General features: G+C 35.8%; 1 protein-coding gene across 1 annotated transcript; it reads right to left on the bottom strand.

Annotated features, from left to right (window-relative positions):
- Positions 1 to 3,154: 3,154 nt before the first annotated feature.
- LOC134754167 (alpha-mannosidase 2-like) lies at positions 3,155 to 26,043 on the bottom strand. The gene is made up of 6 exons (XM_063690290.1): positions 25,927 to 26,043; positions 22,177 to 22,949; positions 20,439 to 20,531; positions 19,960 to 20,154; positions 16,172 to 16,283; positions 3,155 to 5,819 (listed from the first exon to the last, which is right to left on the bottom strand). The coding sequence occupies exons 1-6, from the start codon at positions 26,021 to 26,023 to the stop codon at positions 3,163 to 3,165; spliced, it is 3,927 nt and encodes a 1,308-aa protein (XP_063546360.1). The 5' UTR covers positions 26,024 to 26,043; the 3' UTR covers positions 3,155 to 3,162.
- Between the last annotated feature and the right edge of the window lie 1,051 nt (positions 26,044 to 27,094).

Here is a 27,094-nt window from a genome sequence, read left to right as displayed (position 1 = left end):
TCCGTACTGCAGGAGTGCGTGGGCTGACGCAAAATAGCATGCTCGGACCATTTCTAATGGAAGTACTCGAGCCAGCCGCCTCAACGCAAAGCATGCCGTTGCGAGTTTCTTGCACATCTGATCTATATGGCCACTCCAGGTGAGGCAGCTGTCTAGCTCGAAACCAAGAAATTTGGAGTTCATGACTTGTCTGATTACAGTGCCATTTGCTATTACTGACAGCTGCCTAACCTGCCGTCCAGACAGATCAAAGCCGATGTAATGCGTTTTGCTCGTGTTTAAGATAAGTCCGTTAATGCCAAACCAATTCGAGAGTGATGCGGCGATCAAGGGAGGTTAACTCATTATTGCGGAAATCACATCCCATTAGTTCTGTTTTACCAGAAGCGCTCTGAAGGTAAGTGCTGCAAAAAAGTGTGTTTATAATAAGTAATTTTACGAATTTAGTGCACAAATCTATTAATTGTTGCACTTTTCAAGAGATAAATACTAACGCTAAACGAAATGAGGTATTTATTATAAAGCGTATAATCACACTAGATTTTAAGGGTTTTGTTTTTAGGTAAGTTTGCCGAAATAAATTAAACAAAACCGCTAAATGCTGCAGTTTTTCTTAGCAATTCTTTTTAAATGCCAAGTTCAACAATTTGAATATACGCACATTCGTAAAATAATGTTATTTTAATTATTATAATGATTTAAAATAACTTGCTAAATTTGAATCATTCTTGCAAATCGAAAAACGTATCATATCAATGCATTATGAGGGTTAATTGATTATTGCAAAATAAAATTTATATAAAGTGAGTGTTATTAAGTTATGTGCATGTCGATTATAAGTTCAAAGGCAGATTTACACAATTAGCAAAACTGTAAGTCATCATGCAATTCGCAATAAACAAAAATGGGATTATTACGATAAATTTAAATTTATTCCGAATATTATAATTATAAATCACTAGTATTAGTCGTATTTAAACTGTCAAATACAACAGTTTGAACAAAATCTTTAATTTTTAGAACAAACACTCAAAAACCACGAAAGACGCCATTTTGTCAAAATGGTGTTTATGTGGGTTAACACATTACTTATTGCTTATCAGCATCATTAGGTCGTGGAACATTTTCGGGTAATACATTGTACAGTGAACTGTGATTTAACCACTACGTCACTAACACAATTCTGACGAATTCAACCACATCTTATATAGGCTATATAAATTTTGAAAATGGCGCCCGCTAATGAAAAAAGGGAGGGGGGATTGTTCTTTTTTTTTTCTTACTATAGCAATATGGGTATTAAATGAAAGCTAGTGAAAAGACCATTTCAAAAATATATGAAAAAAGTCTGGTTTTTTTGTTTGTTTTAATAATAGTGGCAGTTAAATGTAACAGAAAATTATACTTTTTTTCAACTTGATGTACTGTTCTTATTTTTGGTTATATCTGGTTAATTATTTTTTAACGTTATATAGGGGATATTCACAGTCACTTGGTATGTATTTTGGAATGATCCATTCAGTCATTTTCAATTTAGAGCAGTTCAAAGTCAACTGTGGATTGTGAAATTTTTGAACGTTTTCTAATAATTTGTTAGACGAAGTAGTGAAAATGTTACAGTGTGTTATATATTAGTGATCTACTCACAAAGCCCTTTCATTTGATACCCCACATAGTATGATTAATAAAAAAAGTAAAAAACTTTGTACTGTCGACTTTTTGACGTCACAGAAACTACCCCCACCACTTTCGCGCTTGTCATCTCGTATATTTGTGTTCAGGACATCACACTGAATACACTGATACCAAATATGTCCATGTTTACGACGACATGAGCGAAAAGTAACCTAAAGCCTGTTCCGCCAAGCCACTATAGTTGTTCAAGCAAATCTTGTCAGTAGAAAAAGGCGGCAAATTAAAAAAAAACTATTTTGCGCCTTTTTCTACTGACAAGATTTGCTCGACCAACTATAGCATCGTTCGCAGACGTTTCTGCTTGGTACAAAATTAATTTAGCATGGGGTGGCACCAGGGTGGCAGTGGCAGTTGGCACATCGTTTTCCAATATGACTTGGAACTCCGGTAGCCGTAACGCCGTAAGAGTAACACTCTTACGATTTACGATAGATATCGCTAGAGTGCAGACATGCAAATGAGAAGAAGTACAGTCAGCAATATTTCACAAAGAAATTGACAGTAGGTAACTTATGTAGGTAGCTACTGTTCAGACATTAAGGATTGCAAATAAATCCAAACATGTACGGTTTGTGTTTCCATTAAAATTTTACGCAATTCAGTCAAATTGACGAAAACTAGAGGGACGGCAAACCCTACCCTAATGACCCTATTTGTACTAATAAAAACGAGGCCACGCTTGAGAGTAGTGCAAATGTTTTATTTTATGTCATTCGTGGTTTTCGCAGCCGTCCCACTTTTTAATGCACATCATATAGTTGACGCTATCTTTACTGAGCTCGTTCACTTAACTGTACTAACAATGGCATTCTGTTAAACAAAAACCATTATTTCTTTTGTGTGAGCGCGTGGCCTTTGTGCCTGAGGCTCACACACAATGACCACGCGCCCACACAAAAGAAATAATGGCTTTTGTTTAACAGAATGCTATTGTTAGTACAGGTAAGTGAACGAGCTCAGTAGAGATAGCGTTAACTATACCACATTAGTTAGCACAGTTTACCAATCGATTGCGATTAGCCTGGCTCAGTTTTATGGCAGGTAGAACTTACTTAAGGAAAGAAAATTAAGGAAATACCAAAAAAATATATATTTAAGTAATATGGCACGGTTAATTGATAACAAACATATAAACAAATAAGTATCGTCTCACATAGCCCGATATATAAAACTACTGAGGGTATTCGCAACTGGAAGAATAATAGGTACGCTTTGCTTGCATTGCATAACATAACGAGTAAATACATTGTAGGTATAATAAAATCTAACCTAATACCTAACGTATTTAAAATTCTCGACCTACCTAATACCTAACTACTGCGATGGTATATTCAAAATCATGTTGTATGCTTCTTATGTTTTAAATCGGTGTTAAGGAACACATTTTTATATTTTATAAGAAGTTTCTATTGACTCACCTACTCATCTCGATCACAAGGTAGGAGAGAAGGTCTAGCTGGTACAGTTTCATGAATGTATTCTTAAAGTTAATAGTTCCATTGGCTGGAACATTTCTAGATTTATATATTTTAAACGTGTACCCTGGTTTGTACCTGCTAAATTAGTTTTAAAAACTGTTCTTGCGGCTGGAAGAATGTTCTGTATGGAGAGATTGGGATCTACATCACAGTGTACCAGTGACTCATAATTGATCTGACAAGTGAAGCTTTGTCTATGCAAAATCATCAATCCTACATTTGTTGACGAACGTTTTGAAGTTATGCCGTCCAAAAATGCTCTGTAACTAAGTAAGAAGACGTCGCATGGATATGTCGCCTTAATTAAAGGAATGATAGCGTATATGCAATATCCAGTCAGATTCTTGTCTATTATATAAATGTCTGTGTCGTAATTGAAAGTATTAGATAAATAATTAGCCCTGAAACTGGGTAATTGGACAGATTTCGAATGGGGCACGGGGTACTTAGAAGTTTGGCTGAAGTTTTCCAGTAGGATATAATGTCTTTGGTATGTAGCGCCGCTGTCGGCGAGCCCTTCATTCACCCCCCGGCCGTCGTCGAAGAGGGCCCTCCTGTCCAGCATCACAACTATATGTCCCTCTTGCAGTGCTGTCACTCCTTGGGCATGGTCAGTAATAACAGTTAACCGTTGCTTTCGGTCTTGGATGTAGCTTAGTGTCGTTATAGGATACACATTCGATTCAATGCGTCTAGTTACATTAATAGTACGAGGTGTGTATTGAAATCCGTTATTATCGATATAGATCTCGGGAGGATTACCGTTATTAATATCCGTTTGTATTGACATAAATAATTCTACGTCTCTGTTACTTGGTGATACGTTTAAATCTACTTTACTTTCGATGAAAATGGCGCTCGATAAGGGGCTGTTAAGTACATTAAATAATTTGACAGTGTGGTGTAGCAGTTGTCCGTATACTGAAGTAAATTCAGTGATCAGTTGTCCAGTCAATATCATAAATATTTTTGTTTTTCTGTATGGTTTCAATATATCTCGGATTCGTTTTGTCGTATCAGTGTTAAGTAAAAACATCCCAGAATTTACGTAAGATCCTGTAAATGCTCCGTAATCGATCACAACCGACTTTTTCGTATAGGTGTCTTTTTCTACGACTGTTTTTAAAAACCCAGTGGTTTCGTCAAATACTAGCCGATGCTTATAACTTTCTAGCTGAACATCCCCCTGTTCAATAGGCTGAATAGTAAAAGGGAAATATAATCCACTATTCATGTCTTCTTCTACAATGCAATGTACGCAATATATCGTGGCTGCATTAAGTGTTGTTATAGACGCTTCCTTTACTTTGAACAGTTCAATTGTCAACGGAGGGATAAGAACGGCAAAAATTATTTTGAAGAATTGTTTAGATATAACTACAACATTATTAAGATTGTACTTCCATACAGGATTGACCTGGACTGTGACATCTTTTTTGTTATGGTCAATAATTCGGATGTTTGGTATTTTTGTGATCAGTTCTATTATCTCGTATCTCTCATGGCTTAAAGAATTAAACACTAACACGTTATCTCCTGGACTGATAGTTCTAAATATTGATATAAACTCACCGTCTCGATACACGTACTTCCTTAAATAAGGGTTTTTTCTCGTCCTATTTGTAGTGAACAGAGTAACCATGGCCTCCTGTATTTTCCAGCAGTCGTTCACCGTTGTCCAAATATTCTCGTGCACGTATCGGAGCACGTGACTAGACAGGGTGCCGCCTATCACGTTGCGATCTAATAATCGGGCGACAGTTTCTCTACTTTTGGTTAATAACTCAATTATATTTACGTCAATATCTTGGCTATCGTTTGTCGAATCAGCTAGCGCAAATGAAAACAATATCTCTGAAGATCTTAAGGTTGCTTGAAGACGCCTTAGTAAAATTTTAAGTAAAGGTCTGGATGTGAAATAGCCTGTCCAATACGCCGGGATGCCATTTTCCATATCGGCAAAATTTAAAAAATCTCCTTTCAAACTTGGATACTTTAAATTTCTTTTTAAGATTGACTTAAAATAATCCATTGGCGTGCCAAACTCAATAGTAGCTTTGTAAATATCGCGATTAACGTTGATAAATTCAGCAATTTTTTCGTAATTATTGTACTGGTAATCAACCTCCTCTTGAGTTGCGAAGTGATGGGATCCTCCGATTGGAGCAATAATGACATTATGGGGTGTCAGGGTCCCGGTCTTCGAATATTGCTCGAGAATTAATTCGGACTTCTCTTTGACGTTGTATCCGTGTATATGCCCAGGTTGGGTATGTTTAAAGAAATCAAAATCAGTGGTACATAATCGTTTATTGGGCCCACACGCTCCAAATCCGTCCGTGTTAAACTGTAAGTAGTGTGATAGTACAGAATTGCTGGGATAACGATCTTGTCCTATTTGTTTTAATAGTTTATTAAGCTCTGATGAATATGATCCTTCACTGATCCAGTTTTGAACCCAAACGAAGTCGCTTATTTGATACTCTGCAAAATACTCCTCCCACGAGTAATGAACATTGGTGAAGATTAATTTTGTTATTCCCGACGCGGACAATAGATAGGCCAGTGTGGGACTGTGGGTGACACTGTTGGTGAGCCACGCCACGTCCGGCGCATAGTTTAGGTGCTCCGCGAGCCACTGGTGTCCTAGAAAGAAATAACCGTTATGTCTTCGTGGTATCCCAATCTAGGAAAGAAATACAGGGCGATGACCATTCCCACCTTGTACAAAAAAAAACGCGGGTCTGTATGATATCTTATAATCTTTAGACCATCTTAATGCTTTAACTTCTAAAAAGGTAGCACTTGCCCCCGATTCCTCGAATAAAAAAACCGACCAAGAGAATGTCGGGCCATGCTCAGTGTAGGGATCCGTAGTAGTCCATTTTTTTTTTCGAAACAATTATGTCCGAAAATATTTCCTTTATGAAATAATTATGTGTATTATAAATAATACTTTACGTGTTAAAAGTATTTTTTAATACAGTTGCTCAAAAAGTGCTACTTTTCGTGGCTGTTTAGCGTGCGGAAAGTTGGTTTTCGCGAACTAGTGCTTTTTACTTTTCCAATTTTTTAAAATTTTTACTTGTTCCAATTCATGACTACTTATTGATGAGTGGTTAATATTAGTTTCCTTTAAACGTCGTAATCAACATAAAAACCTACTGTTAATGTAAGAATACGAAAAATATGCATATTTCATATTTTATTACTTACCTCTTCATCATTATAAGTATTATAACACGTTTATTTTTTAATGTTGAAAAACCGTTCTTAATAAGTTGTCTGAATGGAACGGAACGCCTGTCAAAGAAGAGACTTATTTTCTTACTGCAAGAATGTTTTAAGTTTCCAAAGGCAACATTCGATATTGTTTTTATAAATATACGATACACAAATAATCGTAAATAGCGATATTTAGGTAATAATAGTACAATGTTTTAATATTTACAATTGTTTCTGTCTTATAGAACATGCATTTGAAAAAAAAACTCATTGAAGTGGGTTCAATAATAATAACAAAATCTATTCTAGTCGAATAAAAGCTAGAAAAACACCTCTTCATAATGTCAATGTCAATGATGTCACAGAATTAATAATATAAAAAGTTTCAAATTCCATTCCTTAATACTTGTTGCTTTTCTTATTTTTTCGCCACTGTATTAAAAAACGTCGTTCGATACACGTGCGGATATGTCATTCTTCACTCGTCTCGAGTCTTGCCACTCGCCTACGGCTCGTGGCAAGGCAAGATATCTCGGTACTCGTGAAGTAATGACATACTTTCCGCACTACCATCGAAATGTACTATTTCAACACACCAGCTCGTAAAGGCTACACAAGCTACATTGTTTAAAAACTGATGTGAAAGTTGCATCTTATCCTTATCTACAACAGTGGCAAAGTAATTTGATGCAAATATTGAGTTGTTTCTTTATTTTTATTTACATTAAATAAGTATATTTTGTTTAATGTGGTAGATTATATATATTTTATTTATTTATGTAGAACAAAAATTTGGCAGGTAGAATTGACTTTTAAATGACGACTTTGAATGATAAATATTTAACCCTGAACTTGGCAATGTGCATTTTTATGCACGTTACATTTATAAAAATCTACACAACAAGTTAACGGCCGAGTATAATTTTTTTACGCATATTTTTTGACTAGTTACTTTACTCAATTGGTAAATAGTAGATTGTCAACCAAGGGATGAAAGGCACTCATTTCTGGCGAGGTAGGCGACAGTCCCAGTCGGTAGCATCACTCAAGGGAAAATTACATAAGTTGTGGCTTTCTGATGACTTGTGTTGTACTTAGTTGAGTACTAAGATTATTTATTTAGTTGTGATAATATATATATATATGTATATATATGTATTTATGGGTATATATTTGTGTTTATATGGATATGTATTGTATATATATGTTTATTTTATATTCTAGATTACAGGTTTTAATTATTTACGTTTGTAATAATTGAACCATAATTTACTTTCTGTTCATAGTGTTCGTTTGTCTATCTTGATCTGTTTACTGTTTCATTCTCAATTGCTCAAAGGTTGACTGGAAGAGATCCCTTATAGGGATAAGTCCGCCTTTGTACATTGTATATATTTATGTTCTTTTATTGTGTTTGTAATCTGTCTTATGTACAATAAAGTGTTTACATACATACATACATACATATTTTGGCGCTCGAATGCAGTAAGAGCGCCAATATTCCGAGGCTGAAATGATGCCTTTCACCTGAGTTAAACACTCTACTTTTCATTTCGAATACGAGGAAAGTAACATGCATGTGTTTTTTTTTAAAACATGACCAAGTATAATTTTTTATAGTATTTTTAAGAGTACCTTCAGTAAACAATTTAGGCAAAAGTTTCTCTATTTATAAAATGGAGAGTTAAATATCAGAATAGAAATTTTATAACAAATCCCTTTAAACTCAAATTTCAATTGCTTATCGTAAAAAAATTAAAAAAATCGTACTTCGAACGTAAAATGCTCTAGTGCAGACACGTATCATTATCTGTGATCACACCTTTTAGAACAACAATGACCCTCTTTCAGAGCATGAGAAATGAAAAAAATTGTTTTACGTCGCTGGCAACACTGGTTTTGAGTGTAGCACGCAAAATAGCGGGCCGCAAAATTGCGCCTACGCATCGTCAGGGAAAATCGGTACTTTTTACTGATTTCCTTCTAGTTTTGAGCCTATTTAAATATGATTGTTACATAACAAGTGAATGTATATTCTAATATAACAACGTATTTTTCTAGTTATTACCTTGTTTTTATAGATAACATCATGAACTCGTTTTATTGTCTGCCATTTATTGTCGTTTTACTGCCAGGTTCACTGTAAGGTGAGTCATGTATCTTTAAAGATTCATTGCCAGGTTGAGGTTCCAAAATATTCACTGTCTTACTATGAAATTCAAACGATTTTAGGACAAATTACGCTGTTCTATTTATTAAAAGTATTTTGTTGTATAGTTTTTTCAGAAATAGTTAGCAGCAGTTGCCTCCATCTTTACCATCTTCTCTAGAGAACCTACATCAGACAGCGATCATCAAACAACACATAACTTTTTTGGAACGTAACGATGTTCCAAAACCAGCGACCACTGGTATCTATGACTGGTATGCCACCATCACCATCGCCAAATCAGGTGACATTACCAGTACATTTACAGAGTGATTCATACCATCGCCATCTTCAGGTTTATCATCCTTCAGCTTCAGTGCTCCTTCCCCTGCAATAGCTACTCGATCAAAAAAACTAAAACCGTAGTTGTGACAAAAAATAAGTCAGTCAAACTAAAACCACTCACATTGTCTTGGAAATGTAGCAATTTACCGAAATTGCGCTATTCAAAAATGAGTAGGAGTTTTCGAAAAGACAGTATCAGTAATCACAGACAATAATGTAAAAAATAAGCCAAATAAAAAGTAGCTTTTGCAGGAGAAGGAGCACTGAAGCTGCAGAGTAGGATGATGAACCTGAAAAATGGCGATGGTATAGGTGGTAAAGGCACCAGTAGTCAGCCTTTTTACGAAATTTCTATGTTCAAGATCGTTTGATTTGCATACTAATTGACCTATAAGAATTATTAGTTTTTACTGTTCAAGAATTTCATATAGTTCAAGTTTTGTTAGGAATAATACATTTTTAAACGTTGCCTTTGGAAATATTTCATTAAATATAATGAAAGTGCGTTTTTGCCAGTAATCAGCCCCCTGTGTACCAATAGACAGCCTTTAAGTACCCAGTGCCTAGCCATCCCATTTTAACGGCTGATTAGTGGGTTCTGAGTTCCGCAATGTCAATGTCCACTGGTCAGCCACAGGCTGACTACTGGTTTGTTACTTATTTCAATCAAATAAAGTCATAATAATGTAAATATTTAAAGATGCTTGGCTTAACGACTTAGACTTCATTTGAAAATAAAAAAACGTTGTGATTCCTATGGTCAGCCTCTCCCGGCTGACTTCTGGGTTTACGACCTTTTCAAAATTACTGCCATAAACCCAGTAGTCAGCCAAGGGAGGCTGACTATTGGATTTCGTACAAAAAAGTAGTTCCCAATAGTCAGCCGCCTTAAAAATGTTACTTTTATATGGATTTATATTCATTTTTTACTTTTTTCAGATAGAATAAGTATTAATCATGTGATGCAGTCCACATTCTTTTAACAAGATATCATAATTCGGCTGTTAACGACTTATCAAAATACCATGTGACACTCCAAAAAAAATGGCGCATATCACATGATCCTTCATGTCAGAAGACAGCACTTCTTTGAAGTAGTGTTGTGGTTCATGCTAGACATTTTTTTTTAATTAAACTATTTTTCAATTAATAGTTTATCAATCTATAATATCACCTACTTTTGACATGAAAAGTAGAAAAGGTTTGATAATTACAGCCAAAAATAAGCAAGAAAGGCTGACCACTGGTGCATGGCTGAACACTGGTGCCTTTACCCTATGATCATGGGATGGTGTTGGGGAATTTGCATTTGCTCGTTCAGACAGGCTGTAGTTGAAGAATCACTCTGAAAAGTGAAAATGTACGGGCAATGTTACCTGATTTGATATGGCGACGGTGATGGTGCCATATTGGTCATAAATAGCAGTGGTCGCTGGGTTGATTTTGGAACATTGTTACGTTCGAAATTAACTGATATTGTTTTATGATCGCAATCTGATAACAAGTGTAGGTTCTCTAGAGAAGACGGTAACTATGGAGGCAACTGCTACTGCTGTCTATTTCCTATCTGGCCCCAGGTTGAGGAACAAGAGCAACCAAACTTCGAGCTCTATTTCGTTGCTGTAGCCTTATCTGTAATATCTGTAGCACTTTAGTAGATTGTTAACCAAGGGATGAAAGGCACTCATTCCTGCCGAGGTATTTTGGCGCTCGAACGCAGTGAGAGCGCCAATAGTCCGAGGCTGAAATGATGCGTTTCACCCGAGTTAAACACTCTACTTTTCATTTCGAATACGAGGAAAGTAAAATGCATTTTTTTTAAACATGACCAAGTATAAACTTTCATAGTACTTTTTAAGTGTATTTTCAGTTAACAATTTAGCCTAAAGTGTCGTAATTTATGGAATAGAGAGTCAAATATCAAAATGGAAATTGTATAACAAATCCATTTGAACTCAAATTTCAATTGCTTATCGTAAAAAAAAAAATTAAAAATCGTACTTCGAACGTAAAATGCTCTAGTGCAGACACGTATCATTTTCTGCGCACCTTTTAGAACAAATATGATCCTTTTTCAGAGCATGAGAAATGAAAAAATAATACTAAAACAACTATATAGAAAAAAACTCCTGATATAGTTTGTCCTAAAATCGTTTTAATTTCTTAGATTTCTTAGTAAGACAGTGAGCTTTCTGGAACCTCAACCTGGCAATGAATCTTTAAAGATACATAACTCACCTTACAGTAAACCTGGCGGTGTCTCTCCTAGGATACATACCCAATTTTATGTTAGTTTGTGAATCCTTGGCAGAGTGCATTTAAAGATACGTTGTATAAATAAAAAACTAAAATACTATGATTTTTTTTTATTATTTTTGTACCCTTAAGTCAACCCTTAATATCCCTTTTTTTTATAAAAAACATTAAATTCAAGCAAAACAAATCCTGCCAAGTTTAGGGTTAATAAAACGTTCATGTGGATTTATAATGACCGTGTCGAATTGCAGTTTTCTAGCACTAACGATCACGGAGCAAAGCCGGGGACGGACGGACAGACAGACGGACATGGGGAAACTCTAAGGGTTCTTGACAACGGATTCCTAAAAATACCGTCAACCGGGTGAAATAGGGTTCCGTACCCAAAGGGTAAAAACGGGACCCTAATACTAAGACTCCGCTGTCCGTCTGTCTGTCATCAGGCTGTATCTCACAAACCGCGATAGCTGTTGAAATTTTCACAGCTGATGTATTTCTGTTGCCGCTATAACAACAAATACTGAAGCATGACGGCCAATACTTTTAGATTTATTCATGGAATATGCTAGTGCTTCTTTGTACTTTTTAAGTGACATGCATATTCGCTTATACTACAATCTTATATTTATCCTTATAGACGTAAGTAATACTCGAACTCACATCACAATAAACATAACCTATACACAATCACATCAAAAAAACCACACCAGAGAGATTCTAACAAAAATACCCTATATGAAATTAAAAACATCATATGTAATATTGTATCTTATTGGTTTTTTTTATATTGGCATGGTAGATAACCACTTAACGTGCGGCGATAGTATTTTCACTCGTTTTATATTACACCTATTCTCACTGAAAACACTTCTTACTGTGTTTTCTACATATCTCATCAGTATTTTTTTTTTGATATGATACTAAATAACGTTATAGAGGACATTGATGAAAATATTACCGCCGGTAAATCATTCCTAGTCGACAACCCCAGCCAATGTAAACATTTATTACAAACCAAAAAAAATCAACGTAGTCTAACTTTAATTACACAGAATATAAGAAGTATTTCGTGCAATTTTGACAATTTCCAGGTATTTCTCGCTAATTTTGAATTTGAATACGATATAATCATATTAACTGAATGTTGGCTATCTGATGACTTGATACTTCCCATATTACCCAACTACACATGTTATTCTACTTTAAAACGAATTAATCAAAATAGCGGTGTTGTAGTATATATTAAATCCGACTTAAACGTCCGAGTGTGTGAACCTGACCTTGAAGATGCCAACTGTTTACTGATTACAATTGATCATGATATTGCGATTTGTGGAATATACCGACCGCCCTGCTATAGGTATATTGACAGATTTTTAACAACTTTAGATAAAATTATGCATTCTATTCGAAATTTTAAAAATATTATATTAATGGGTGATATAAACATTGATATTAAACACGACTCATCGGACCAGAGATGCTCCGACCTACTGAACATGGTTGCCATGCATGGACTTATGCCTAGCCACTATTTCCCTACCCGGCTAGACAATTGTCTTGATCACTCAATTATTAAAACTAACCTCCCATTTACTACACTAGTTTATCAAACGAGTCTAACAGACCACTTCTGTGTTATAACGGCCATAACAACACATAATACTCTCTCTTCGACACAGAGTAAGAGATCCCACATTAATTATGAAGCTGCCTCACAGGATCTCTTAACTACTGACTGGAGTCCTATTTTAGACTGTAATGATCCTAATATGTCTACATACAATTGTCTATCAATTGTCACCAGCATTATAGAAAAAAACACGACTATTACACGGATTTCAAATAGGAAAAGAAGACACAAGCCATGGATAACACCTGGCTTACTTCGCTGTATGAAACACAGAGACAGACTTCATTTAAAATCACGAAAATATCCTACAGATCAAATCCTACAGATCTCATACAAGAGGTATAGAAATACTTGTAATCAGATACATAATAAACTAAAGCGAAGTTATGAACGTGACATGATCAATAAAAACAAAAATGACTTGAAAAAGACCTGGAATATAATAAAAGAGATATGTCATATGAAAAAACCTCAAAGTGAACCGTTTAACCTAATTAAAATTAAATCAGATCCTAGACTCGGTCAACTTTATCAACGAATATTTTACCAATATAGGACAAGACCTTGCCGCGAGTATTACTACGCGCCTCATTCACACTCCCTCTAATGTGCCAGATGAACAACCTTGTATAGAGACCCCGGTTAATTCGCTAGTATTGTTTCCTACTGATGAAACTGAAGTACTAAATATAATTATGTCACTAAAAAACAGCTCTTCTACAGGTTGGGATGGTATACCATCTGCACTTCTTAAGCTTTCGACTTCCACAGTTGCTAGACCTATTGCCCACATTTGTAACTTAGCCTTATCTACTGGTGTATTCCCCAAAGCGCTTAAGAAGTCTGTGGTTGTTCCTATCTACAAGGCGGGGGATAAAGACAGTGTCACTAATTATCGACCGATCTCACTACTTCCTGTTGTATCTAAAGTTCTTGAAAAGGTTATAAATAAACGTCTCACACATTTCCTGCAAAGTTTTAACCTACTGTCTAGTAATCAATATGGTTTTCGAAATAATATTTCAACTACAGATGCAATTAATCACGTTGTCGGACATATTGTCAACAAACTCGATTCCAAATCCAAATGCATAGGAGTATTCCTTGATTTAGCCAAGGCCTTCGACACTGTCTCTATCCCAATCCTTCTTGATAAACTACAGAACCTAGGCATAAGAGGAACTCCTCACCAACTCTTCAGTGACTATCTTACTGATAGAACTCAAGTTGTTAAAATAGGTGAACATAAAAGTGATGAGACGCTGGTAAAATTCGGAGTACCGCAGGGTAGCGTTCTTGGCCCTACTTTATTTCTAATATATATAGATGGCCTCTGTCGCCTTAAACTAAGAAATGCAGCTATTGTGACCTTTGCTGATGATACTGTACTTATGTTTGATGGACCATCATGGCATGATGTTAAGTACACTGCAGAAAAAGGCCTGTATCACGTTATGAATTGGCTCAATCAAAATTCCCTCTCTCTCAATCTAAGCAAAACAAAATATGTTACGTTTAGCATAAAGAACTCCATGCAACCATCTAACTTTTAAATTCAAGGTCACACTTGTCCAGACACTTACGCGGCTCCCTGCAACTGCTACACACTTGAAAGAACTAATGTTGTTAAATATCTTGGTGTAAATATAGATCAAAATCTAAAATGGAACTACCACATTAATACTCTATGTTCTCGAGTAAGAAAACTAATGTATATATTTAAAAACATTAGGCATTTGAGGGATCCTACTGTTGTCAAAAATGTATATTTTGCACTATGCCAGTCCATTATAGCATACGGCATTGAAGCTTGGGGAGGTGCCAAAAAGTCTCACATGATTGCAATAGAACGAGCTCAAAGAGCAGTTATTAAGGTAGCTACATTTAAAAATTTCAGATACTCAACGACCGCTATATATAGAGAATTTAATGTTCTATCGGTAAGACAATTATATAATATATAAAGTCCATCATTCTAAAACAACACAAAAAAGCACCATCTTCAGCAGTTTCTGAGAGAAGGAGAAACCGAATTTTTATCAATCCACCTAGTAGAACTAGCTTTGCCCATGACTTTGCCTTTTTCCTTGGCCCATTTCTGTACAACTAGATCTCGAAAAATGTTAACTTAACTCAGCTAACAGTGAATCGTTGTAAAGCGGCCGTTACATCTTTTTTGAAACTATACGACTACGATGACACTGAAAAACTCCTAAAAATCACTGTATAAACTAAATTAAATACAATTAATACAAAAAGGTTACCTAACTTACTAAAACCTGGACTTTTAAAGAATTACCCTCCACTTAAAATGAACACGCAATGCTTGATAATCTTGATATCTATTTTTTTTTCTATATACGTTGTGCTTCCCTCACATATTACATATCCATCATATATCCATATATGCTTCCATACATGCTATGCTTCTCATGATCTTTAGAATCTCACTAGTGATGACAACTACACACACAAACACACACATACAACACACACACACACACACACACACACACACACACACACACACACACACACACACACACACACACACACACACACACACACACACACACACACACACACACACACACACATACACACACACGCGCGCACATACACAAACACATATTTCCAATGCTATTTGCTTTGATTTTTTTTCTTGTTGCAACCTGTTTTATTTTTTCATTTTCTTGTCATCTTTATACAATATTACATATATAATATGTATATATATCTAGTACTGCGCAAATACATGTATACCTACTGCTAGATAAGATTAAATGTGATCCGGGAGAGGTGGTGCTTCCTGCCGTCATACAGTTTTTACTAGTACGGAGGAATCGTTTCCTGCTCTTATGAACAACATGATGTAAATTAATATTGTACTTAAAGGAAATAAATAAATTGAAATTGAAATTGAATACTAAAAAGTACGGAACCCTCGATGCGCGAGTCCGACTCGCACTTGGCCGGTTTTTTAAGAAATTATGGGTTATTTTCAATAGTCACCACCAAGTTGTTACCAGTGGTAACAGCTGGGACTCTTTTACCCACCTGTCGCCTGTGGTAACAACTGGGAAAAAATCCCAGTTGTTACTATCAAAATATTCTAATGTTAAATACTGACAAAATACATAGATACATATGTCGTGGGAATGTTTTACGTCGACGGGTGATTTAGTAAACGATGTGTGTGTAAATCTTCATTGTTTTGCTGATCGTGGCTGTTGTTACCACTGGGGACAGGTGGGAAAAAAATCCCAGTTGTTACCACTGATAACAACAACATGGTGGTAATGGTAACTAGTAGGAATAACCTGTTATCAGGTAAATGTTATTCCTAGTTTTTATACCTATTCACTCCGCTATCCCTATTTATTTAAGTACCTTCAATCAGATTATGCACGAGGCCAAATATATGGGTTGTTGCTTCGTCAGATTCGACCCAACCTCCAGTAGTTACTTCTAATCTTCCAGCTTTCACAAATTTTCGAAAACCCTATGAAAATACAGAAAAAAAAACAGCCATTAAATCATTTGGACAGCATACAAAAGTTTTGATGACAATAGGTAAATAAAAATCGAGCATAACTTGTTCAGCAAACAATTCACAAACTGTCAACATTATAAGTATTATAACCAATTCATAAACCAATATCGATCTGTTTCTGTTATAATTTATCTGCTTTATAAATAGTCGAGCTGCAAAATAATTTTTTGGTCAGCAAAATTTAAGAATTGGTTGGTAGAGAAAGCATGTCTTCTCATACCTCTCAATTAAACTGCTTAGTTTAATTGAGAGGTATGCATATTAAAGGAATGGTAATCTGATATAATAAGGTGGGGTACGTTTGATATGAAAAATCGGCAGAGTTGCAGGCGGAGCGAAATCAGTCCACGTGACACGAGCAGCCAATCGTGTGCGTACATTTCATTAGATGAATACTTGTTTGACACCAGTTGCTACTAGAAAAGTGGGTTAGGTTATGTTAGAACTGCGGTTTGTCAACTTTGGGAACAAATCAAATTATTTTATTAAATATTTTGATTTGTGTTTATAAGTAGTCACACTACTATATATAAATTATAAACTGTAATAGATGTCATATATTAAAGAAAAAGTGACGAAGCCCTCCAGTGGTGAAGGCCGGATTCGAACGCCGTCTTTAGCTATCGCGGCTAACGCCATGAACCCCTAAGCCACCCCGCCACGGCGGTGCCCGTCCGAATTTCTCGACTATATGCCATCTTAGTAAGACTAGGTGTCTTTGAACAACTCTAAGGACAAGCAGTAACGCTTGCACCTCCTATACGCCTTCATGGCGTAAGCCGCGATAGTCTTTACGCCGGTTCGAATCCGGCCTTCACCACTGGAGGGCTTCGTCACTTTTTCATTAATATATGACATCTATTACAGTTTATGGGTTAGGTTAGGTTAGAACTGCGACCTTCACAGAAACCAACTGCTACTGTAGCACAATCGGATTAAGTTTCACCTCGAAATTCTTCCAAAGAGATGAAATTTGGTATGTATGTTAATTAAAGGTCTCTTTTTCATGTCCACACTATTTGACATTTGGGGACCTCGAGGAATCGCAGCCATCTTGGAAAATGTGTACCATCCTGGAGCAATTTGCGTTTTACTCTAAACATACGTGCTCTATGAAAATATGGTGTAAGGCAACATTAAACCTTATTAAATTCAACACATAAAAGTCCTAGATAGCTTTGCGGAAAAAATACATCTTGTTATAGAAAATAATAGCTAAATCCAGATTTAGCTCTTATACCCTTTCAGGGGATATTCTCTTAATATGAAACTTGGAGGAATATGAATTCCACCTTTGTCTATACATTTGTACATGTTCTACTCCAATATCAACATTTTACTCGACTGCGACTTAAACAGAAAGTAGGGTTATGGGTTTAAATACTGAAAATCAGTACACCCTGTAGCTCAGGATACTGGACGGATTTTTAAAAATGACATATCGGTAGATTCCTCTTGCCCTTCGCAATCTGCTTACACCTGTTTTATTAAAGAAAAAATAATACAGCCGCCTTGAGAGGACGCCGAATAGTAAATCATATTTTTACTTCTAGCGCCTAAACTATTGAGTGGATTTCAATAAAATAGACATCAGTAGACCCATAATTGGTACACGAGTGCTATGCAATACAAATTTACTAAAATAAATGGAGGAAAAATGTTTAGGACTCAAAAATGTGACTGCAAAGACAGATTTTAGATCTTAAATGGGGTTTAAACAATAGTGACAGTAATGAAATTTGACACCTACAATTTCAGGGATCCCTGTTTGCGTGTCATAAAATTGGAGCTTCGGGGACCGCGGGGATCAAACGCCATCTTGAAAAGTATGTCTTTTTTGGTTTTTCTGTTTTACTGTGAATACTGTGAATACTGTGAATACTGTGTATGGCGAAACGAAACCTTATTAAATTCTACACTAAAAAGCACACAGAGAAAAACAGAAAAACCAAAAAAGACATACTTTTCAAGATGGCGTTTGATCCCCGTGGTCCCCGAAGCTCCAATTTTATGACACGCAAACAGGGATCCCTGAAATTATAGGTGTCAAATTTCATTACTGTCACTATTGTTTAAACCCCATTTAAGATCTAAAATCTGTTTTTGCAGTCACATTTTTAAGTCCTAAACATTTTTCCTCCATTTATTTTAGTAAATTTGTATTGCATAGCACTCGTGTACCAATTATGGATCTACTGATATCTATTTTATTGACATCCACTCAATAGTTTAGGCGCTAGAAGTAAAAATATGATTTACTATTCGGCGTCCTCTCAAGGCGGCTGTATTAATTTTTCTTTAATAAAACAGGTGTAAACAGGGTGTGAAGGGCAAGATGAATCTACCGATATATCATTTTAAAAAATCCGTCCAGTATCCTGAGCTACAGGGTGTACTGATTTTCAGTATTTAAACCCATAACCCTACTTTCTGTTTAAGTCGCAGTCGAGTAAAATGTTGATATTGGAGTAGAACGTGTACAAATGTATAGACAAAAGTGGAATTCATATTCCTCCAAGTTTCATATTAAGAGAATATCCCCTGAAAGTGTATAAGCGCTAAATCTGGATTCAGCTATTATTTTCTATAACAAGATGTATTTTTTCCGCAAAGTTATCTAGGACTTTTTTGTGTAGAATTTAATAAGCTTTAATGTTGCCTTACACCATATTTTCATAGAGAACGTATATTTAGAGTAAAACGCAAATTTCTCCAGGATGGTACACATTTTCCAAGATGGCTGCGATTCCTCGAGGTCCCCAAATGTCAAATAGTGTGGACATGAAAAAGAGACAAATTTCATATCTTTGGAAGGATTTCGAGGTGAGACTTAATCCGATTGTGCTACTAGAAAAGTGGGTTAGGTTAGGTTAAACTGCGACCTTCACAGATCAGTTAAATGGGGTTGGCAACTGTCAAAGGTTTGCAGAGATGGCGCCATCATAGCTTGCCCCTTTTTCTATGAGATTTGGCTTAAAGGGCGGGCATCCAGGGCATTAAAAAAACAAAAATTTGACACAGTTCTAGGGATTGACAGGGCAAGCTATGCTGGCGCCATCTGCTAATTATTTCGACCGGCCAACCCCATTGTAATCCAAAATGAAATAATTCGCTTACTACCCACTTCTCGCCCATTTCTCGAAAGGCATTAGTCTAATATTATTAGTGTGTTGCATGCGATTTGAAAGTTCGTGGACTAATATTATTAGTCTAATACCGTTCGAGAAATTGGCCATATTTAGTATCAAAATCTAGAGTAGAATAAAATCTCTATTGCTCTCGTGTTGGTAGCACAGACTTGCAAGTGTTATTTAAACGTCATAATTTCATAGAAGTGTGTTTGAGTATATATTGCTGAAGACATTCAAAAAATTATAGAACTCTTACTTAATACATACTTAGATATTATGGGTTCAGTTGCGTTTGGCCATATATGCTACAGCCGGGCTAGCACATGATTGGCGCGAGAGTATCTCGCCGCGACATAGACTACCCGTCCCTCTTTAATTCATACAGTTAGTAAAAGACGGGTAGTCTATCTCGCGGCGAGATACTGTCGCGCCAATCATGTGCTCGGCCTACAGAAACCTAGGCGTATGATTGCATGCGTAGTTAAAACACTTACCGCGCGGTTTTTCTGAGTGGTCGTTTTCCACCATTTACTTAAATGGGATATTTCATTCCAAGTAAAAGTTAAGTTAGGATATAAGTTCATCTTCTTCACGATGTTAGAAATGATTTTGTGGGCAGAGTTATTGTTATAATGCTCAAAAGTGTTCTTCCAAATAGTATTAACATATGAGCGAGGTACTAGTATAACCTTAAAATAAATAAGTAACCAGTAAAACGTTTAAAACATTGTTATAACCCGACTACGGAAATTATTCCATGTACTTTTAGTTAGACGGTTATATATATATCTTAAAAATACAAAGCGATAAACACTTCATTCATCAACATCATTTGTCCCCATACGACAAACATACACAAATAGGCACTGCTAAAATCATAGGCCCCCCATAGTCGGGTAAAGAAAATACACTCTTTAAAATGAACTGGTTTAAATAAAGAAAGTAGGTACCCACATACTTCCTCACTACGTACCTTCAATGGCGGCCATTTTGAGTTTCTCATTAGAAATTCGTAGCGACTGTTATAAATATTGTTCCAAAAATGTCGTTTCTTCATCCAGGAAGGCTAAGAAAATAATTTTCAAAATATTAAATTAAGTCATTATTTGATTTTATTAACAGCGCAATAATTATGAAATACAAATTAACCGCAAGTAGATAGATACCTACACGTTAGTAATAAAACCGTTCATTCCATTAATTCAACCGCTCAGCTGCTTATAAATAGGAAACTAGTAGACCGGGCTCTCAGTAAAGTTCCGTTTGCAAAAATAGCGCACCTCAGTTTGACTACTGATCCTTGTAGTGGGGTTCCTACGCTCCTAGAAACCCGATGTTGCCGGGCTGAAAAGGGGTGCCGTTACCCCCACTAGACCTATGAATTTTCCCCTTACAATTCTCATACATTCGCTGTCGAAAAAATCTCACCTTTTGCACAAATCGGACTAATTTGAGTCTAGCTCTTAGCCTAATCAGTTTAAAAAACGTTTAATTACCTCTATTTTACATTGACATATTTTGTGGTTTACAAAATATAGTTGGTCAAACCAAATTGGCAATAAATAAGAACAAAAAAACTATACTCATCCTTTTCTTTTGGGTGCTAGTACTAGTGTAAGACAAAGATATTATGAATGTCTATGTTTGAAATGAGACAAAAAATTGACAAACTATATATCAAATATCGTTTATTATTATTTTTTATAGGCGTATTGACAGAATTTCATTCCGAACCAAAAAGCAATAGCTTTTTTAATGGCTGAATACCATGATGCTGTGTCACAAATATATGTGAAATGGAAATTAAAAAAGAGCCACTTCCCGGCCTAGGCCTGGAACTTTGTATGAAATTTCATTACAGAACTCTCGTCTGGCCGCGCCTGAGACGTGGTACTTCCCAGCCTTATACATCAATATTTCATTGCATGTTTGAGAATAGTTATTTACGATACAATTGCGGAAAAGAGGAAATTCGAAACAAGTGGCGATAAATGAAAACCGACCGCAGGGAGTGTTTTAAATCGACACGAGTTGCGAATTACCTATTCGCACGTGTATCGTACAACGTTTTACAGTACATATGGCCCTTTAAACATATGCACGAAAAGTGCTCTTTACGCAATAGTGCAATAAAGGAACACCATATGTACTATAAAATCTATTTACAACTCAAACCTGGTAACAATATTTCACGAGAATCGGTTGAGAACTGCCACCTGCTACAGTGTACACTGTAGTGTAGAACTGTAGAGGATAACATCCGGATATACCAAATCATGTTTACCCTAGCTGAAACGGAGACCTTCGATAACGCTCGGTCAGTTATACGTAAAATAATAATACTTTATAGTAGGGAAATATTTAACTTTTTTCTTCGCTAGTCGACTATAGGTCGTCTAAAATAAAATATGCGTCATATGAAGAATTTTTCAATGAATTGAGATAGGCTGTGTGTAATAAAATAATAATCTCAGCCTAATATACACGATACACGACTCTGCTGGGCACAGGACCCCTCGGGTACGGAACCCTATAATCTCAGCCTAATATACACGATACACGACTCTGCTGGGCACAGGACCCCTCGGGTACGGAACCCTATAATCTCAGCCTAATATACACGATACACGACTCTGCTGGGCACAGGACCCCTCGGGTACGGAACCCTATAAATTTACCAAATTGCTAACTTTTATAATTTTAATAATTACCTCTATATCAAATTCGGTAAATCTCTTTTGTACGTCAATATTTGACTTAATTGATTCGATGGACGCGCATATGTGAAATCCCTCAATTGACATATTGTAACCATCGTTGCTTGGCAAACTTGTAGTCACTTCCATAAAATAGTCAAGTTTTTGGCTATCAGAATCCAGTAGTATTGTTTGACGGTTTTCATTTGGTTCAATGTTTACGCCTGCTGGCGCTTTTGCCCGAAATATTCCTTTTACAAGTAGCGCATCGTCGGTCTCATATTTCCCTTGGCTTCCAGGAATGGGAATGACTATCGTTTGCTTTGCCTGCGGTTGAGCTTCAATTGTTTGCAAGTTGTTGTCGTCCACTACAGGAAAGAAAGGAGAGGGTTTTCGATGAGTGCCTTTTATATTTTCCCAGGTCGAGTCGTTTTTTTTGTTTTTATTACCTTCTAAGGAATACAAGTCAAACTTTTGAGGCATTATCTTGGAGCTATTTAAAAATATGTTTCTGGCCGCTCTAAGTTCCATGGTTTGTAAATTTTGAGCTTGCGATGTCTTAATTCGGGAGATTATTTTTCCTCGTGTAATCTCTATTGCCGAAGGAACCAAGGACACACGACGGAGCTGCTGGCTTTTCACGGGCACGGTTCTGCTGGAACTCGCTCGGTGGATATTTAACGGGCTAAGATATGAATGCCCAGCCATGCCTGATACGGACATTCCGATCTTATCGTCAAAAGGTGTTTGTACCATTTTGGATTGGTTTCGAACCATCTTTCGAAGAGCTGAAGACAATGCAAATGCAAATAAATTATTGTTAGTTTTCAATAGTTATGTCCAGTCAAGTGCTGTAATACTGGATACGCCTTAGATAATACTAGATGTTGCCCACGACTTCGTCCGCGTGGATTTATTTCCTGAAACACACTTTAAACACCTTTTTAACCCTTTCACTCGTAGGGACTGAATTTTCTAAAGCACAAAATAGTTATTTGTTATACAAGGGTGCAAAGTTGTATTTTACCCGCGAGTGTGGATAAAAAACACGAGCAAGTGAAAGGATTCTGTAGTTGAACCACGAGCGAAGACAGTGGTTCTAAAAGAGAATCCTGAGCGTAGCGAGTGTTTCAACACACGAGAAGTAAAATACATTTGCACCCGTGTGTAACACAAAACTTTTCCGCTCACTATAGCGAGGAAAGTGCAACATCCACAGACGTTAGATCATCTTCATCAACTGGAATCACTCATTTTTTTACGATATTATAACAAACAACTCTCGAAATTCTGTACTTTTACGTAAGAAGTTTTTAAGTAAAATTTTTTTTGACAATGTTGACATTTCTGACGTATGAAATGTCAATGATGCGTTTTGAAATTGCATCGACTTAACTTGTGCGTTCAGATTATATTTAACATAATTATTAAAAAACAAACGTTTATTATGGAATTTTAAGGTTTATGACGTAAAATCATTAAATAAAGCTAAATCTGGTATTTTTTATTAGATTCTCAAACCATTTGTTTAATGATAATTAATATCGAACGAACCATTATTATGAGCGTTTTACGTTTTGTTATCTGTCAAGCTACTTAAACACGCTCCATCCAAGGTCAAATTACTTTCCCCACTAGTGGATAAAATGCGTTTTTCCCCGCTTGTTTTAAAGGATAAAAGACTGCTTTCCGAGCTAGTGAGGGGAAAAATATTTTTTAATACAGTTGCTCAAAAAGTGCTACTTTACGTAGCTGTTTAGCGTGCGGAAAGTTGGTTTTCGCAAACTAGTGCTTTTTACTTTTCCAATTTTTTTAAATTTATTCTTGTTCCAATTCATGACTACTTATTGATGAGTGTTAATATTAGTTTCCTTTAAACGTCGTAATCAACATAAAAACCTACTATTAATGTAAGAATACGAAAAATATACATATTTTATATTTTATTACTTACCTCTTCATCATTATAACACGTCTATTTTTTTATATATTGAATATTGAAAAACCGTTCTTAATAAGTTGTCTCACTGGAACGGAACGCCTGTCAAAGAAGAGGCGTATTTTCTTACTGCAAGAATGTTTTAAGTTTCCAAAGGCAACATTCGATATTGTTTTTATAAATATACGATACACAAATAATCGTAAATAACGATATTTAGGTAATAATAGTACAATGTTTTAATATTTACAATTGTTTCTGTCTGCATTTGAAAAAAAAAAACTTTCATTGAAGTGGGTTCAATAATAATAACACCCAGCTCAAAAAACACCTCTTCATAATGTCAATGTCAATGATGTCACAGAATTAATAATATAAAAGTTTCGAATTCCTTACTTGTTGTTTTTCTTATTTTTTCGCAACTGTATTAAAAAAAGTCGTTCGATACACGTGCAGAAATGTCATTCTTCACTCGTCCCGAGTCTTGCCACTCGCCTGCGGCTCGTGGCAAGATATCTCGGTACTCGTGAAGTCATGGCATACTTTCCGCACTAGCATCGAAATGTACTATTTTAATACAGTAGCTCAAAAAGTGCCACTTTTCGTGGCTGTTTAGCGTGCGGAAAGTTGGTTTTCGCGAACTAGTGCTTTTTACTTTTCCAATTTTTTTAAATTTATTCTTGTTCCAATTCATGACTACTTATTGATGAGTGTTAATATTAGTTTCCTTTAAACGTCGTAATCAACATAAAAACCTACTGTTAATATAAGAATACGAAAAATATGCATATTTCATATTTTATTACTTACCTCTTCATCATTATATGTATTATAACACGTTTATTTTTTAATGTTAAAAACCGTTCTTAATAAGTTATCTGAATGGAACGGAACGCCTGTCAAAGAAGAGGCGTATTTTCTTACTGCAAGAATGTTTTAAGTTTCCAAAGGCAACATTCGATATTGTTTTTACACAAATAATCGTAAATAACGATATTTAGGTAATAATAGTACAATGTTTTAATATTTACAATTGTTCCTGTCTTATAGAACATGCATTTGAAAAAAAATACTTTCATTGAAGTGGGTTCAATAATAATAACAAAATCTTTTCTAGTCGAATAAAAGCTAGAAAAACACCTCTTCATAATGTCAATGTCAATGATGTCAGTGTCACAGAATTAATAATATAAAAGTTTCGAATTCCATTCCTTACTTGTTGCTTTTCTTATTTTTTCGCAACTGTATTAAAAACGTCGTTCGATACACGTGCGGAAATGTCATTCTTCACTGGTCCCGAGTCTTGCCACTGTAATGACATACTTTCCGCACTAGCATCGAAATGTACTATTTCGTATTTTCTAATATTTTTTGTTCCTACTAATTTCAAATCCCTGCACAAATCGTTCTCGTTACAAACCTCCAACCCGTTTTGAACCACTTTCCAAAAAACGCTGAAATTTCTTTTCTTCAATTTTAATATCTTTTTTTTAATTTTTATGTTCCTAGCTTTAAAAAAAACTTGACTGCCATACAAACGTTCAACCCATTTTTAATCCCCTTAGGGGTTGAATTTTTCAAAATCGCTTCTTATCTCTACTACGATTTATAGATGCAAGTGATGCAACCTAGTGTGCAAATTTCAACTTTTTAAGTACCTTTTGTAGTTTTGGCTCTGCGTTGATGAGTCAGTCAGTAAGGACACGCATTTATACGAGTATATATAGATTAAAGGCCCGTTTTAAATATATTCTTTTCAATCATAACACTTTTTTATAATTTAAGAAAATTCGGAAACCGTACTCTGTACAGGTGACTTTACTCACTTTTCTCGTGGCACATAGATAAGTCCACTAGTGCGTGCAACAGCAATAGATTGGCCAGAATACGACAGTAACTCCTCCGGCTCCGCGCCACCACCATTGTGCTCTCCGACCAGACAGAAAGTGATGCCACAAACCAGGCGTTGTTTAGGAAACAATGTTTGACTTGTCTTTCCCTGTATGCAATGGTAGCTGACAGTTTTAAAACAATTGGTAGGGCGGTACCACAGTATTACAATATTCCCTACAGTAGCGCGACGAATGTACTTACGCAGAGCAACGGAGGGGAACTCGCGGGCAGGCGGGCGGCGCGGGCAGCGTACCACAAACACGCTTAGTTTGTGCCTTTGTGGTACCGAGCGCAAAGGGCAGACGCGGGCGTGTTTTTACTTCAATTTGTGTACTTACAAGTTGGAACTAATTACCAGAACACCATCTAGTAATTACCTACTTACTAAGTATTATGTAATTATTTGTATTAAGGGCTACTTGCACTCGATCGTGACGAGAAAAACCTCATGAAGTTTTATCAAAATTATGTAGTAGGAGGTACAATCAGCATTATTTACCTACCTATTAGGTAAGTAGGTAGGTATGTACATTTACTTCTACCGGCGGCTTCATGAAATTTATAAAATTGCCAAGTCGTAATCAATCTTATATACGTATATATACTACCTACCTACCTAAGTATAATATAAATGTAGGTATATATATATGTATTTCCACGGGAGTTAAGGTGAATGAATGAAATGAGTGTGAACGTGAATGTAAATAAAAACGCTTAATTATAGTTAGTCAAGCAAATCTTGTCAGTAGAAAAAGGCGCGAAATTCAAATTTTCTATGGGACAATATCCCTTCGCGCCTACGTTTTTTAAATTTGCCGCCCTTTTCTACTGACAAGATTTGCTTGACCAACTATATATTTTTAATAGGTATCAAAAACAGAGGCAATTTATTACTTATTCTCTTTGATTTATACGATTAATATTATATTCATAATAATTACGTAAATCTGACCTTTATTTATTCATATAAAGGGTGTCCAAAAAACCGGCCAAGTGCGAGTCGGACTCGCGCACGAATGGTTCCGAGCATTACGGAAAAAAACAGCAAAAAAATCACGTTTGTTGTATGGGAGCCCCATTTAAATATTTATATTATTCTGT

This window comes from Cydia strobilella, chromosome Z (genome assembly GCF_947568885.1).
Source record: "Cydia strobilella chromosome Z, ilCydStro3.1, whole genome shotgun sequence".
Lineage (NCBI taxonomy): Eukaryota > Metazoa > Arthropoda > Insecta > Lepidoptera > Tortricidae > Cydia > Cydia strobilella.
This window is presented reverse-complemented; position numbering and strand designations above follow the sequence as displayed.

Excerpts from the sequence above, each read along its gene's own strand:
- LOC134754167 (XM_063690290.1), bottom strand. The coding sequence starts at position 26,023 with ATGGTGGTGGCGCGGAGCCGGAGGAGTTACTGTCGTATTCTGGCCAAT. Across the intron at positions 16,284-19,959 it reads CCACTCAGAAAAACCGCGCG|GGTTTTCGAAAATTTGTGAA; the intron begins GTAAGTGTTTTA and ends GTATTTTCATAG. Across the intron at positions 5,820-16,171 it reads CGTGCATAATCTGATTGAAG|GACACCAGTGGCTCGCGGAG; the intron begins GTACTTAAATAA and ends ATTTCTTTCTAG.